General features: G+C 39.5%; 1 protein-coding gene across 1 annotated transcript in view; it reads right to left on the reverse strand.

The window, feature by feature from the left end:
* mrtfba (myocardin related transcription factor Ba) overlaps positions 1-18,079 on the reverse strand; it is a 51,181-nt gene that overhangs the window by 27,966 nt on the left and 5,136 nt on the right. The window contains exons 2-3 of the mRNA XM_041815101.1: positions 9,326-9,412; positions 1,286-1,511 (exon numbers count right to left, since the gene is read on the reverse strand). Of these exons, the coding sequence (XP_041671035.1) occupies positions 1,286-1,448 (163 nt within the window). The 5' untranslated portion in view covers positions 1,449-1,511; positions 9,326-9,412. The remainder of the gene's footprint in view (positions 1-1,285; positions 1,512-9,325; positions 9,413-18,079) is intronic.

Raw genomic sequence — 18,079 nt, forward strand, 5'->3', positions numbered from 1 at the left:
TGTTTAATCACACACATTCCTGTGAGATCTCAAGTGTGTAGGGAATTTGAGATTGATTCTACGGATTGCAGGTCTGTGGTCTCATGTTATGACTGAGTCATCTCGTGTGTAAGAGGATTTTAAGACATTAAGTGATTTGAAACTGCCATTACGGCTGTGGTGTCCCATGTTTTTAAAGTCTATTTGAAAATCATCTCTTGTGTGACCAGCCTTAAGTGGGTCACTTAAACAGAGGAAGCAGCTAGACTGAATTCCTGAGAAGTACAAATGCAGTCATTTTAAGTTCACTCCTGCATGTTTCTTTAAGTATGACACAGTTTCTCTGAATAGGAACACTGGAGCTGTCTCCTACTTCTACGTCATGGTTTCAGATTACACTGATGTTACAGTCCAGCACTTATTTAAATGAAAAAATTCAAGATCTTTAAATACATTTTCTTGTCTTAATTTGATCCCCAAATCAACACACTTCTAAGGATTGCTTCACGTTGTAAATACAAACTTGTCAGTTTTTCAGAATGCAAAATTAATACATTTTAAGTATATATTAGCTATCAAATTTAATGATGAATTTCTGATTTTTTTCAATGTATAATTGTTGTTTGACAGCCTTTGTTATGGAAGATATTCTCCACATATCTTGGAAGCCTACAAGTTGAATGTCAGCACTATCATGTTAAGGCAGATTGTTTGCTATAGGAGGGTTTTTGATGAGGGTAACTGAAAGAAAAGTTCTTTCATGTTCTACTAGAACACATGGATGTAAAATCAAGCATGTAAGCTTTGAGAAAACATAGAATTCAGCTTCAAGAAACGCTCATTTTGCAACAAGTCAGTCACTTTGATTTTTTACAACTACAATGACTCAACTGTGTTGTTCATTCATGAGTCACTGAGCAGTTACAGTAACGTATGTGTAATATAGGAACATATTGAGGCTCAGAAAGTGTTGCTTGGTATTAGGGAAATGTGGCTAAACCCAGGTCCTACATAAAAAATGCACTTTTATATAAGACACTGGCTTTCAGGAGTTGGAAGAGACTGCTACATTTTTCATGATAGGTTCATGAGTTTTTCTTTTAAATAATAAATAGTGCAGTGTGATGGCATCCATATGTGACTTATGAATAAATTACTTACATTGCCTTCATCCAAAAGTGTTATTCAACCGCCATACTGAGTGGTACCTTTTTAATTTTTTGCATGACATTGGAAGGAAAGTCAATCTTTTTCTGCTCCCTATCCTTGCACACCATTACATGCTGATGCAGCAGCATATCCTTACCATTTTTGCGTTCATTGAGCGGAGGCAGACTCTGTGTGGGCTGCAGTGACAGCTCCTCCATCTCGTGGGTCACCGCCTCGCTCTGAGGACTAGGCAGCAGCAGATTCAACATCCCACAATCCCCCTCTCCTCCAAGTTGTCCCTGTGAGGCCTGAGGCTCCATGCTGCCTCTGGAGGGGACAGGGGTTTATGGATTACCGGCCCTTTGGTTAAGTCTCGCTGCTACCTGCATCAAAAGAAGAAACAAGAGGAGAAAAAAGTGAAGTTTGAGGGAGAAGTGGTGACTGTTTAACTCATCTGAATAACAGTCATCATCCAGTTGGCATGACTACTTCACCCAACTGGTGAAATTCTAAGGGTGGCATTTAATTTCAGCCATCTGGAAGAGCTCAGTCGCAACCCAAATTATTCATTAAACAGGCTGGGTTCGCCATTATACTGAATAATTGCTTTTAACCGCTGCTCATGAGAAACAACGCCAGCATGTGCATGAATGTTCTCTCTGTTCAGACAGGCTTCATGATCAGGAACATGACGTCGCTGTGGTGGTTTCAAACGCAGGGAACGGAAACATTTCAGGGAGCAAAACAAACAGTTTAGTATCCATGGCTTCCCTAAAGTCTCTTAACCAGCAGATGACAGACTGCTGGGTCCCTACATGCATGCTATTTATCGCCCCCGAGCATCACTACACATGTATCCATTCCAGGACCCGAGCAGCGCTCTTTACCGACTGTTCTGATGTGTTGCTTTTGGCTGAGAACCTCTGTGTTCCTATGGCTGCTTTTATTTCTCCCTGATGGGCCTCTTAAGTGCCAGAGGCATGAGACGGCTCGGGGAGTCTGTGGGACCAAACCGAACTCAGACACATGTGGTTTCAACACGTCTCAATGATGTACTCTATGGTGGCTGCGTGCTAACTCTATGAAGTGTACAAACTAAACAGACCCTAAGGGCCATGATTCTTCATTTATGTTAAAGCATCTGGAAAGCATGCTCTTACTCTAACTGCATGAAAAAAACAGACATTTCTTTTGAGTACTATATAAAGCTCTTGTTTTCCTGATAATGGATGTCTTTGCTGCTTTAAGTAGGGATTTGAAGGATTAGTTGATCAAAATATCACACATAGCCACCCTTAGTCTTGGCTCTATAATTGGCTCTATCTCTAGTCTTGGCTTTATCTCTGGATAATGGCTACTGCAATATTGATAGCATGGTGTACTACTGGATCTAAACCACAACATAAACAGTGAGTATCTTGGAGTGTTGGGCTGTTTGGCTGTATTTTCATCTAGAAAAAAGAATAAGTTCAGTGTAGGCTGTGTCAGGTTAAACTAGCTTTAAACTAGCGTTCTCTTTTTCCCCTCATGATGTCATGTGGGAAGTTAGCACCGCCCCCAGGTTTGGTTGGTCCTCCCTGCTTGGAAGAAAGTTCCACCCTCCTCTCCTGATCTTCCTCCAGCTGAGATGCTGGATAGCTCAGTGCGTTACCCTGCTGACTTTGGTCTAGGAGATTGATGGTACAAATCCCAGTCAGGTCCTCAACTTTGGATAAAAGTCTCTGTAACATCAGAAGTCCTGCATCTATGGAGCGCTGGTGGCCTAGTGGTTTAGGGCAAGCCCCATGTACGCGGACAGCCCAGACTCGAATCCGGCCTGAGGCCCTTTACCGCATGTCTCTCCCCTGCTCTTGTCCCTGTTTCCGACTCTATCTACTGTCCTCCACTATCAAATAAAGGCATGAAAATGCCTAAAATAAATCTTAACAAAAATAAAAAGGAGAGCTGCATCTATTTCCTGACAGGGGTGTGGTCAGGGGCGGAGTCAGACAGATCAGTAACATTTAAAGCCACAGACACAGAAATGGCATAGTCTGAGCAGGGCTGAAAAAGAGCGGTTTTTAGACATGCAAAAATCCAACACTGGAAAGTTTTCTCAGCAACAAACTTCACAGACATGTTTTGGGGACCTCTGAGAACAATATAAACTTGTCTTAAAAGGCTAAAATGTGTCTACTTTAAAAGCTTCAACATAAATCTTTATTCTTCTCCTGCAAGATACTGCAGAATGTCTTGCAGCAAGAAGGCAGTATGCCCTGCATTTGAAAATGAACAGGTAATTTAATACAGCAAGTAGGGGTGAATGGTATTAATATCGTCACAGTTCAGTTCCAAGTACTCACATGATAAACATGTCTGATTGGAGAAAAAAAGGCAAATAGGCACATCCAACATCCACCCAAACATTTGATCAAAATAAACCAACTGCTCCACTGTTAGGCCACCCTATGTTTATAAAATGTACACAAAGCAATAATGAATTTCAAAGAATAAAATTCAAGTGTTCAGTATTTATCATTGTCTAATAAGGTTTTTAACCAAATAGCTCTTAATATTTTAGCTTAATATGACTGATTTTGGTAGTAATTCATGTAATGCTGATGATATTTTCTCAGCAAACATCCTTGCTGTGCTTTTTCTTTGTCTTATGTATAACCTTTATCTCTTGTACTGTCTTATGTTTAGTTTACTTTACTTCTGGTTTGGAAAATGCTCTTATTTTAAAAGACAAAAGGACTTCTGGTTTATCAACAGTTATAGCGGTTATTGTGCTGCGTTCCATTTACCTTGTCGGAGCTGGAGATGATGTCCCACCCGAGTTGAATGTGTTCCATTTACTACAACTTCATAAGTCAGGGTACTGAATGTGTGCGGACTTTCTGAGTTGGAATTCCGAGTTCAGGGTGCATTTTTGATGGCGTATACTCTGAATTTGTTCAAGTTCCCAGATTAAATGGAGCACTCAATTAAGTACGGTGAAGGAAACAAAGATAATGTTTGATAGTATTCGTATAACATGTTACAGTGGAGTCATTAGTGAAGTTGTTTAATGCAGTTGATTTATTCTAGAGTCCATATGGATTAAATTTGACAGCAAAGCAGTTAAAACGAGAGAAAAGGAGAGGCAAACAGAGACCAGTTCTTGGGACACAGGCAGGTGTGAGCGTCTCTGTTTGTGTGGTTGCAGGTGCACCCAAAGAGAAGAGAGAGGCATTAACAAGATTAACATCATATGAGAATAAAGATTAATATAAGAGAATATGGTCAAAACATGATAAAAAACAGATGTGATTAAAATAAGATAATGTGTTTTTTTTTTTATATATATATATTTTAAACAGATGGCCACATTGAGTTTTCTGTGGCCGGAGCGCCTTATTAAAATGTAAATAAAAGCAGACAACTGTGTTTCTTTGACCATGGTAAGGTCAAAATCATGACTGCGATTAAAATTAAATAAACTGCCCAGCTCCAGAAGCATGCATTCTTTTGCAAACAATGCTGCTGCCAGCATTGCAGGGAGTTATGTGGCAGCTCAGAATGAGTCCACATGGTATTGTATTTTACTCAGACACTAAAGAGCAGTCAGATTAAAATCCAATCGCCACCTGTTTGTGTTTGTGTGATTAATGTGAAGCACAGTAATAAAGTAAAAGCTGTGTTCTCTCCTCTCAAAGTATAATGCCTGTAATAACAGCAACAAGAAGCAAGTGTACTCTGTCAGCTTGTCTGTGGCTTTCATATGAGCTGCAGTGACTCATATTACAATGGCTAAAACAACTGTTAAAACTTGTGACTTGCTCATTCTTGCTCATTTTAAGACCATGATAATTCAAACTAGAAAAGCACTTGGAGAGCGCAGACCTCCGCCATTAGCCCTATCTCCCAATAGCGAAGAATCATTTAAAAGATTCCTGGATCCAAAGGGTGATCCAGATCACTGCAAAAATCTAATCAGTTCTTCCTTATGCCATTTCTGACATTTCCTGAAAATTCCATCAAAATCCGTCCAGAACTTTTTGAGTTATGTTGCTAACAAACAAACAAACAAACTAACAAACCCTGCTGATCACATAACCTCCTTGGCGGAGGTAAAAAAGGGGGATGTGGTATTTAGTGAGGTCAGAGAAGCAGCTATAAAGAGTGACACTGATGCTGACTGTGAATATGGTGGCCATTGCTATAGCTGTTAATTCAATCATAATCGTGTTGCTTCCAACAAATCCTTCACATAAAAGTCTGTAGTTGTTGTTTCCCTTCGAGTGGTTCCATTGTAAAGGCCAACATAAGTAAATGTATAAGTAAATGTATGTAATGTAAATGTTTAGTAGCAGCTTGCACTTTTTATGTACATTTTCAGTTTAGACGCTCCACACATGTTGCTTCCTGCTGAAACTGTCCATAGCTATATCCTGTTTAGTTCAATCTTTGATTTTATTTTTACTTACCTGAAGAGCTTATTTAGAGGCTGTTTTCTGCATATTTAGTTTTACATTTTATTTCAAATATTCAGGTTGCTGCAGTGCTCAGTGCTACCTGCTATGTGTGTTACAATCAGCTTCCCCCTTTATGAAAAAAGGGTATTAACATGACAGCCAGTCCCATTTCACTTGGCCTTTACTGGCAGTCTGATCTGGTGCGTGTTGACTGTGGTGACCACTACAAAATTACCCCACTTTCTAAAACTTGACTCCTGAACCTCAGCCACTTTCTGGCCCCTTAATGATGATTTAGTGCCTCTGAAACACCAAGCTACTGACGTGAGCCAAGCCTTGATGTTTTAAGGGTTCAACTTCAAGTGTTTTTTTTTTCTGTCACATGACAGCAGAAACAGATCTCCAGTAACAGCACATAAAGTGTTAAGCCAGTCTCTGCTCTGCAGCATGTAAGCACGTCATAAAGATATCAGTCAGATTTCCTGTAAAGCCTTTTGTTTCAAATTATCAGGGCCAAAACAAAGCTGGTGGAAAAGGGACTTCTTCAAACGCATTGACTGTGGCCCTGTGGCTTTTCATCTCTCTCAGATTGTTTTAAAGGAAGTAGGAAATTTCTTGAAAATAATTTTAAAAAATATTAAAATATCTGAAAGAAGTTTTAACGCTTGAAGGAGGAGGAAAGGTTGGCACATTGGTAAAGGAAAAAATTGCTTCACACATCTATTTAAAAAAGGTGCATTGGAGGGCAGCAAGTCACAAAAAACACTTCAAAAGAAACTCTGCACACCGTCTTACTTTCAAAGAAGTCATTTATTTGTCCTTCAACTGTTTGCACGATGAAGGTCTAATATCTTTTTGGCAAGTAAGACCGTTGTAGAGTTTTCTTGGCATGGAATGGAAAAGGAAAGTTCAAATCTTTTTAGCAGAAACACATTAAAGAAATAAAAGAGGACATCTCTGGATTGGGACCCTTAAGAAAGCACCAAGGACTGTTACTAGAACTCCTTCATGAACACACAGGTTTAGAAAAAAGTTGTTGAAAAATCCCCCATTGCTACTGTTATAATCATCCTTCATTTTACATCAAATCTAGCTTCCAAGACAAAAGCTATCAACCTTAATGCAACACAGCTTTGAGCTCTTTTCTAATGCTCTGTAATTATATTTTTAATTGACTAGTAACCACTGCTCAGCCTGTTTACTCCTGATGTTTGTATAAAAGTAGTGGATTAGAAATGTGAATATATTCCCATTTTCTTTGACTGAATTTCCAAAGTTCATTTACATTTAGATACAGTTAGAAGGAAACTCAACTAATAAAATCTAACATTAGTTTTTAAATTCCCAGCTACACATTAGTACAAAACTCAAAGTCAGGCATAAATCACTGAAATTAGTGTATCATAAATTATGAAGACTTCGTAAAATAGGACATTTCTAGACTTTTAACTTGAAGGGCCACCAACAAGACTGCAACTTGGCTCCTGCTTAGATTATTTAGCCTTAAGTGCTTTGTTGAAATCTACAATAAAAACAATGAAGCAAAAACAGAAGTAACTTTAGGCCAAAACTTCATGTGTAAAGTAGTTTGCTTTTTAGCGCGCTAGCATTAAGAGCTCCGAGGCACTTGTCAGGATTTCTTCCACCCTATTAATTCAAACTTTCACTGGACCTAGGCTGCCAAACTAGGCTGTCTTTCCTTGTATCTCAGAGGAGCCCCTCCGTGTCTATCATCTGCCAGGTGAGCAGCTTAAGAACTGTAGAAAATGTGCCTACTGATGATCACTGTTTGCATGAACTAAGAATAAATCTTCCAGAAAATATTGAACACGATTGATTTTCTTGGTCTTGACTGATTTCCACCAAACTGTCAAGATCACAGTGATGCAGTATAGGTAAAAACGATAACAACATGAAATTATACATTTCACAACATTTAAGCAGCTTTGTGAGCCATAAATAAAAAAGCTTTATTTTGATTAACAAGCGAGTCATTTTGGTGCTGTCTAGCAAGGGTGATGCTGTTAAGGATGTAGGATAATGTGACTGATGTTTTTTTTGCCCAATTCCCACCTTCCAACTACAGTCAGCAGCGGCTTGATTATCTAATGGTTTTAAAGATGATGCTGCCAGCTATCCTTTTAACTTATATATGTCCTTATATGAAATATGTTAAGAGTAGGGGTGTGGTAAGAACTCGTGCCATGAGATCTCGCACGATCAAAACATCACAAGATATCGCATTGGGTTGAAAACTATCTCACAAGATCAATACTCCACAGACACCAGGAGCAGCAGCTGTCATGACAGAAAACACCACCAAAGAAATTACAAGGATCACAAAAATGCCCCTGACACTTTTAAATTGTTGGTGTGGCAGCTACTGCAGGAACGGAGCTGATCAGTGACCAGTTCAGATCAATGCTTCAACCCTCTCCTCCTCCTCAGCTTACACTACTTGGTGCCACACATGGTCTGCAAAAGTAGCCACATTATACATTCATCATAATAGTGTGAAATGAGTAAATCTTGCTCAGTTCTGCAGAGTGCAGTGTTATGTAGTTCATGTATGCTTGCAGACTCGCTCATAGTGTTGCTATTTGTTACTTTGTAACTTTAATTCAATCGTAGTTTTACCCTATCTTGTGCTCATCTCACCGTCACTCACTCATCTAGGGGTGTGACAAACGTTGTGGATTGGGGCATTTCAAGATGGATTTGCCTGATGACAGACATGGATTCCGGCCAATTGCTTTGCTTTGCAAGGTTAAGAAATCCATTAACATGGGGGAAACACCAAGGACAGCCGAGAATGCACCCTGTAGATTGTAACGTGTAACAGAATGACAGCCAGTCAAGAAACAGGCTGACAGAAGGAAGAATAACAAGCACAGCCATAATGATGATGGTAAATCTAAAGCATAAAGTTAGATAGAGATCAGATACAACTTGTTGACTTGTGGCAACAAAATGTTTCTGTAAACAGACCATGATATAAATAATATATAAATACATATAAATAACAAGGGATGGATTGGACCAAAGTTTCTATCCAAGTGGATGTAGCACATATGTCACAGCTAGCCACTTTTACCTTGTTTACTCTTATGTCGCTTTTGACTATCTGAGTTTTTGAGTTAGTAAGTTGAGACTCCAGTTGTTGGTGAACAGAACTGGTTAGTATTTAGTGTGCATTTGCACTACACACTATACAAACAACACAGTTAAATCTGACATTATATATAGGGATACAAGATATTGGATTTTTGCAAATATCTGATATTTCCATACAGATTTTTGCTGACACATATACAAACCTTTTTTCTTGTAAAAAAAATAAATGTCTCCTTTGCAAACAGAGGCTGAGGTAAGTAAGGCAAGAGTAGAGCAGATACATGATTTATTCAGCTGGTATATGGGGTATAAATATTGGCAGAAATTGACCAATATTTGTCTTTTTAGGCTAATATCTGTCAATGCTGATATCAGGGAAGTAATATCATGCAGCCCATTGTTTCTCACATTTTCAGAATTGGTTAATATTCTAAAAAATGTTTAGTGTGTGCCAGGCTTTGGTTGACTACTCGTGCACATCCCTGTATTTTACCATGCAAAACAGTCTGGTGAAAAGCCCAACGTGTCGCTGAGCTTCACTGAAGATGGGTGGGACCCCTACTAAAATTATGCAAAGACGTTTAGTTGTAATTCCATAGCAGTAATGAACTGATGGTACCACCTCAAGCCTGAGAGTTTATGCCTACCTGTAGCAGCAGAGGACGGCAAAGGAAAGAGGAAAAGATACCCGGACCAGTTGCTGTGAAATATCTCACTAAGCCATGGAGTCAGACCTGTGAGGAGACAGGGAAGCAAACATGAGTATCACAAATAAATTACACAATCAAAAGAGAGATTTTTAAGAAAAAGAACCAGAAAGCAACATGTAAACAGAAGCTAAAAAATTTTGGATTTTCTTGTGTGGTATCAGGCCAAAAAACACAATAGAAGTTTTTTTTTTTTGATGTAGAAGAATAGCTACAAGAAACACATGTAATTACCCACCAATTTAAAATCCAGTAAAGAGAATAAATTACAAGCTCATACAGCTCAACCAAACACTGTTTCTTAAAGAGACCTGTCTGAGATGAAGTGCAGAATAAAAAACAGGTGACAAGTGCCACTTAGAGAGACCTGAATGAAACTAGCCGACACTTAAATCTGCATCAAGGCCTGAAAATGAATGGCACAGGTTGCTAGGAAAAATCTGCTGCGGTCTCTATGTTAATGGGAGTGGATCTTCTGTGTAGGAACAACAAAAACTCTGAAGAGTTTTAATATAGCATCACACTGCAGTCTGAGGTGGGGGCTCTCGAATAAAGGACTATAGCACTGCAGAAAAACAAAAGCTTTCAAGAAACGAGCACAAGCTATACAGCTCTCAGCAAAGGGTTGTATTGAATGAGTTCAGTGAAAGCTTTGGCAGATTACAGAGAGATATCTGCAAGTTATGACTCTGTATGTGAGATTTCCTATGACTAAAGTTGTCTGAAACTGGTGAGTTTTCTTTTTCAACTACAAAATGTCTTTATTTAAATTTCAGAGTTTCCTGAGGTCTTTTATAACATCACTAGTAGTCATAATTCCTTTTACAATATTTGCATATGACAGATATATATTAGTACTGGTGTACAGATCTCGTATACAGGGCCAATATTATAGTACATATGATGTGTGATTTAGAGGAAACAATACTGTCTCGATTAGTCAGTCAAGCAGAGGTTAAATAAATGTGAACATATTCTCATTCTTTACTTCTCTAACTCTTTAAAATTTGTATCTGTACTTCAAATATCTCTAGGGTATTTTTGTGATAATAGATGCCTACAGGGGGGAACGAATGCTGACTTTTTGGAGGTTCGTCACAAATCACAGCAAAACTCAGATAAAAAGCAAACATATTAACATTAGAGAAGGAAAAGAGGAGAAGAAAGAGGTGAGGGCAAAAGAGGCACAACATGCTGTGTTTGTTTATGAGTTGGGGTAAAATGAAAGGCGGCCGGGTGTACAAGCGAGTGAGAGACGAAGGAACAAACGACTGTCACGGCTGACGAGGCGTTGTGGGATAAACATCGGTGCGGCCCCGGCAGAATCAAAGAGCAGATCCAGATGGCGAGTGCTGCGCGTCGCTCTGCCCCGGACTGGTCTGTTAATGGCATGGGGGGCAACAAGGACCATGTGTTTGATCAAAGGCTACAGACTGTGTGCACACTCAGATAAACACCAGCAGAGTCAAAGGTGGGATCGACAGTAGAGGGGAAAAAACAGACACAGAGGGAGCTGAAACTCACACTCAAGTTTAAATGTAAAATATTTCCATGCAGGTTTCAACAACAAGCAGTTCACAGCTATAAAAAGGTTCCGGTAGGTCACTGATACATCACATTACCAGACACAGCTGTATAATAGAGTCCTGCTGCTAGGCAGCGTTTTCTTTTTCTGCCACCGTGTTTGCTTGTCTGTGTTCAACGCTTTCCATACTTTTCTCCCTCCCATCATGTCTGTACAAAGATGGTTTTGAATAAACAAAGGTTTCGTCAGAAGAAAACATTTAGAACACGGTTCTTGAAATGACTAAATTGTTTCTTTTCAAGTGCTTGTATACTATCAACATGCTCTCACGATAAGCAAGTTCCACTTTACAAGTCTTACTAGTAATAATTATAAGAGAGGCATATTTCTGTGTATGACCAGCTGAATGCTGCAGTGTAGATGGTAAAGCGAGTGAGGAGAGAGACCAGAGGTGCAAGTGTCCATGTGTGTCAGAGAGGGAGGCAAGTTGTTGTCCTGACTGGGAAGAGGGAAAAAAAAGCCATTGATAGCTGATAGAATCAGTTGGATGAATGTTCCGTTTTAAGTTTTGTGTGCAACAATAAATATCCCAATTCTCCATGAATTAAGCCAGGCTACCGTGTCTGCTTGTTGTTGCAGGATTAAAATAACTGTGTTAGCCCCAAAGTTAGCAGCAGTAGACAAAAACATCTCCTCTGCGCTTTCTGATTTGGGTCAGAATTCTGCAGCAGGATGTTTTACACTGATTTGTGGCGTAGAATGAAATGCGCTTATAATTTTGAAGTTTAGGATAAGATGATGTTGCATGGTCAGGTATAGGAACATATGCTGGGTTGGCACTTCACCATGTCAACCTTGGTCCTGTTCTGCTCTGGCCTCCTGATGACCATCCTCTAGGTCTGCACCACGCCCATGCCCCATCTCTACAGGTATCTTCTCAGCTGCCCCCCTCCACAATGCACCCGGTCGTCCCTGGTGTCTAGACCAGCCCATCGGGTCCTGGGCACCCAGAGGAGGTGAGCTGGATCAGGCCACAGAAAGCGTGCCAGGTGCCTGTCAAAGCGCAGCTGCCATTCCCATTTCAGGCAGCTCACCCTTCCCATCACTGTTCTCCTTATCACGTCAGCATTAGATACACGGTCTTGCCAATGATACCCAAAGATGCACCAAAGAGTAGAAGACACAAGGGAGTCCAGTCAGCGCCTCTGGCCAGCAGTCAACATCCAGGCCTCACAAGAGTTTAGTAAGACCACAAGGACGGCAAGACTTTTGTTAGTATGCTCAGATACTGGGAATGCCACACTGTCTTGCTCAGCGAACCCATCGCCCATGCGCTAGTCCAAGTCTGCTGTTGATCTCAGCCTCGCAGTCAAGGGATCTACGGATTAAGCTGCCAGGGTAGGTGAACTGCTCTACAACTTCCATGCTCTTTGACACAGATTCAATGGCAGCATCCGAGACATCCCCATGTCTGAATCTTTGTTTTAGCCAAGGAGGCATGCATTACCAATGCTGCATCTCCTCACCCAGCAAGCCAAGAGCCTCTACAAAACAGGTGTCAAACTCAAGGCCCGGGGGCCAATATCCGGCCCATGGAACAGTTAAATCCAGCCCGCAAGATGATCTCATATTTCTGTTATTACTGGCCCATCAGTATGGGCCTTCATCTTATCCTTGATGATTTAAAAAATCCTTGTTAAGTCACAAAATCTAAAAAAGGGGTAAAAATATTTAGATAAGAAGTCAGGAATGTGGGAAAACAAATCAATTTATGTTTTAATTTCCTATTTTCAATTTTGCATCTTACAATACCTTAAACTTAACATTTTGACTTGTAATTTCATACTTTGAGCATTCTAACTCATAATTGGGACTTCTCATATAATAATTTGAGCTTTAAGATTCATAATTCTAAATCTTAAGTCAGATTTTGACCTCTTTAACCAATTATTTTGTATTTTATCTCATGTTTTCAACTCCAAACTTTGACTTCATAATCCCATAGTTTGACCTTTTGGACTCAAAATCTATTTTTTTCTATGTTGAATCATATTTTGACTTTTAATTTCATGATTACACATTTAATGCCATATTTAATATTTGTCATATTTAATGTCATACCTTTTAAACTCATGCTTTTGACTTTCTTTCTTATATATTTGCCATTAAAAACATTATTTTTCAATTTCAATTTCATGTTTTGACCTTTTTGATCTAATACATTTACTTTTATCAGTTGTGAGCCTTTAGATGTATCTTTTTTAACTTTTTAAATGTCAAAATCGTTTATCATCAGAGCAAAGTTATTTTTTCACATTTTATTACTGGTGAAATGAGGTTGACAGTTTATGGTTAAAAAGGTGCCGCTGTTAGGCCGCCAGGTTAGTCCTGAATCCAGAATCCAGCCTCTGCTGTGATTGAGTTTGACATCCCTGCTCTACAAGTGTCCACAAGGATCACAGCATGGGCCGCCATCATTACACTATATTTTGTTTATGTTACATCATGATTGCTAAATTTACATACAACTCTCAACAAAGATCATAGGGATGTGCTCACTAATCAATCTCTGCTCCCAAAAACGATGCCATGTAAACATGCAGTTCAAAAATCAGACACAGTATAGTAACCTGTTAACATATTTTGTTGACATCAACAATTCATTTCACCCTTAATCTTCAGTCAAATCACTTAGTTGTTTCTGTAAATTTTTAAGCAAACACCTGCTTGCTACAGTATACAAAATTTAAGGAATTTCTTACATCTTTGTTCCTGGTTACAATCTTTTGGATTTGGATGGAAAAGTTAGCAAAAAAACAAGAGTATGGGAAACAAGTTTTAGCACTGTTTTATAAAAGAAATGCCATGCATATAACTTAAAAAATTGATTAGGTTACAATAATGTTAATTCTGAAATCATAGCTCCGACTGATGGCTGTTACAGAACACACCTGCTCTAAATTTGTCCTCTATGCACAGGTGCAATGTCCCAAACTTGTTTCCATTAGTTTTGCAGGTTTCCATGTCAGCTTCTTTAACAGAACTCCCCTGTCCCTAGCGGTTATGAGAGGGATGTTTGACACTGTGCTTTCACGTACAAATAGCACTCGTGGATAATAGCAGACTTGGTCTGTCAGCTTCTCTTTAAAACTTTCTGACATTGCTGTCCCTGCTGCTTTGTTGACTGCCACATCCTCTTTGCCTCTACTGGTTATTTATACTGCATTCTGGGACCGTGCATGATTAATTTTTGTAGACGTGCTCAAACGATCCAAACAAACACAGGACACATTGGGCAGCCATCATACTCATGACAATGAGTAGTTACAAGCAAGTAGAAGACTTAAACAACTGAGTATTACTCTTCTAACACTCTGGGTAGGGGACAGCATAGACAATGATTGTCAGAGGCAGCTAAAGTTCATTTTTAAACAGTGTTTGAGCTTGTGGGAATGGAAGAGAAAGAGTTTTCAGGGTTGTAGATCTGCACATTGACCAGGAGAGATAGCTTATCCAGCTTTACGTATCGGACATAAACTGCTCAGCGGCTACCGGACAGCTTCTGATTGCATGAGAAATCCAAGAGTGCTGCATGAAACCAACACAACATGCTCACAAAGTAACTGTCAATGCAGTCGTTTGATCCTCGTGGTGTCACTGGAAGAGCTAAAAATACATCTCCTTTAAGAGACTTTGAAATTAGATATTTTACTCATGGGACACCAGTATTATCACAACCTAGCAGACTTCACTTTGAGGCTTTTTCTCTACGTCACAAAAGCTTATTGTGAAGCTTTCTGCAACGCCAGCCTCCAAGCCGAAATAACACATAATTTTATTATCAACTCACAACGTGAACTGGTTTTGAGATTAGGTTATCATTTCAGAAAACAGTTTCCCACTGGGTGTGTCCATCCCCAGAGGCTGTTCTTTCGCGTATAAAGGTCTGACTGTGCAGTGCAGGTGAGAGGTTTTATGACGTTCTGCATAAAACATCCTCCTGGTTGAGGCAGACTAGCAGAACAAAAACAACTGTCAGAGTCAAGGTGTTTTCAAGCCGTATCGGGGTTTCACAATCATGTTTTTCCACATTATTCTGAAGCCACTGAAGTGTTTATGAATAAAAACAAGCCTTTGAGTGATGTATCCATGACAGAAACAAACACAGAGAAGCTCCACTCCCAAGTCTCAGCATACTGACGAGAAGAGGCCATGGGTCAACTTTACTACAAATAGGCCTGGCTGTGAAGACTTCCAGTGATGAAGAACCCACACGCACTTACAAGCAGGCAGGCATGCACACATCCACTGAAGTGACAGCATTAGATAACTGAAAACTGCCACCTTGTTCTGAGAGCTAACACAGCATGAACAGACGAGGAGGTCTGGCAAATGTTACAGGACATAAACAGACCACCGACAGTTGTGAATAAACTATGAGCAGGCTGTGATGAAACACTGACAAAGCAAAGATGTTAAAAGGCCCAATATCTTGAAGCAGCCAAAAATCTGTCTAAAAACAAATTTACATAGCTGTAGGGCTAGAAATTTAAATAATTATCACATAATCATTCATTCTAATTGCTGTATAATCCATAATTTCCAGCAATATTTATAGCTACTGTGAGGAAGTTCCAACTTGTGCTGATACAGAAGTTTATGAATAAAAATCTGAAATTTTCTGAGGGGGATCAACCTAAATTTAACACACCACAAAGTAGGGAAAACCCAAATATTTAGGGTGAGGGTAAGGGGAGGGGGATCAAATTGAAAATAACATAATACAAACTAAGGGAAACCCCAACAAAGGGTTAGTACATCACTTCCTGCTCTAGAGTTGAAGTTGCCCCACCATAGAGGTCTGCAGCCAGATGCCTCTTTGCTCTGATATAGATACTGTAAAACACCAAATAATAGCCCGGCCATTTATTTGTCTCAATCACTGAGCAGACCAGGCGTTTATTTGGTGTTTTATGGTATGATTATCTGTAGAACTTCCCATGATGCAACAGGCACAGAAATTCAATGTTTCTCCTAGTGGCTAATATAGTGTTTTAAAAGAATACATCCTCACTTTAGCAAACAGGTTGTTTGCAATCACATGATCAGCCATTAAGAAATGAATGGAAACAGAGAAAAGTTAGTACTGTACAGCTCTAAATTGACCTCTACGCTGCAATTATCATTGGAAAATTTCTACATACAATACCCACACAAAAATGTGACTTTTTTTCAGTGTAACAAATTTATGCGTGGAACAATCAATATCACAAATTACTCAGTCCTGCAGCATCAAGTGTTATCTAGATGAATGAAGGGAGACAAGAGTCTTGAGGAGGCTATCTAAGCCCCTTTAACACATAAAATATTCCTCATTTTGTCACAAAGATAAACCTTGTGAGGTAAGGCTGGCCACACGCTACACGGTTTTCAAATCTTAAACAATTTCAAAAACATGGGAGACCACAGACATAATGACTTCTCATCCTATAATCCCCTGGGCACACACACTAGACAAGCCAGACTGTGAGACCACTGAGACCACAAACCTGTGGATCTGCCAACAACCTCGTGTGATCATGTGGCTTCAGAAGAAAAACAAACATGGATGCCTGGCAATACCTTTGGGTTGTCCCTCCACAATGAGCCGTCCTGGCATGTGTTACAGCTGCAGCAAAAATATAAAATACGGAAAAGAATTAAGATCGAATCCTGGCTGCGAGGAAGGTGCAGTGTTGATGTTTGTGTGTCATGAAAGTATACCTAACACCTGGCTGGTGATGCAGGCTACCCAGTCTGCTTGCTCTCATTGATTAATGTGGGTATTCCGCCTGAGGCATTATGAACAAGAACCATAAATATCAGATTTGGAGAGGAATCGTGTTGACACCATACACTTGAGGATTATTCAGACAAACTGGGGGCTGGTGAAACGGACATCGGTTGTGGAAACATGGGTAAGATCAGAGTTCAATGTGCTTAACTGTGACAAAACTGTACTGGACCAAAGTGGACCACTTTGTTGAAGTCGACCATATATGTTGCATGACACTGCTTGTCCAGGCTCCAGACGGAGGCTTTTTTAACATTTTGTTAAATTTTTGCCTGAATATTTCACTTCTTTCAAGGCACAGAAGTAGCTAAAGAATTAAGAATGATATCATTTTCGCACTTTGAACACTTTGCATAGTCATAAACTGCTCAACACACAGCCTTTTTGGTGACATTTATCTATGAAGAAATCCTACTTGCCCCCCAAGGGTGTTCTCTGCTTCTGCATGACATCATCTGCAAAGACCCTACACTTCTTTTTTCATTTTAAATTTGACAATGATAATAAGCTGTAAGTTGTATTTCCTGAAAAATCTAAGTTCTGGGAACTCCTTAACATTATGAGCTTGTACAATTACTAGACAGAGTTTGAATATGCGTCTTTAACAGCGTTGGTGTATTAAACATGCTGTTTACAGTCTGAATGAATCAGGGATGTGCTTCATAAATTAATATAGATTTCAGATTTACCAACCTGAAGAGATGGCGAAGTGTGAATCAGGGATATTAATAAAAGCAAATGTTCAAAGAGGGACTAGTTTGTCAAACAATAGGATTTTCAGAACATCCTCAAACTAAAAAGGTAAATGTAAACACTCTGACTGGGCTGTACGTCTGCTTTAAGTATAAAAGGTCACTCCCTTAAATAAAACCTGGTTATACTTGATATGTAAATACTGATAAACAGCTGATAAAGTAAGCTAATATGCTTGTACACTATCTGAGATCATTTATTAGTGTCTTTTTACAATGGATAACACCAGTTGGACCGAAGGCACTGGAAGTCACACCCAGAATTAACAAATAGTATCATGGAGGCTAGGAGTAAGGTGGACACAAATAATCAACCCATGCCTGATGTTGTGTGGGTGACATAGAGGCAGAAGTATGAATTTTAGTCCTTTTCATGACCAGCTACAACATCCTAACAGAGGCTTCAAGAAAAATGTACCACAGGCTTGCAAAACAAGCACACAGCATGAGAACCATGCAAAGCTAAGCTTAAGTCTGACTCTGGATTTTTCTGGGCCATAAATAGCGCACGTCTCGTCCAACAAAAATGTCTTCTTTTATCCAGAGATAAGACAGAAATGATGTCATTGCTGTGGTTCATTCAC

The sequence above is a fragment of the Cheilinus undulatus genome, linkage group 20 (assembly GCF_018320785.1).
Source record: "Cheilinus undulatus linkage group 20, ASM1832078v1, whole genome shotgun sequence".
NCBI lineage: Eukaryota > Metazoa > Chordata > Actinopteri > Labriformes > Labridae > Cheilinus > Cheilinus undulatus.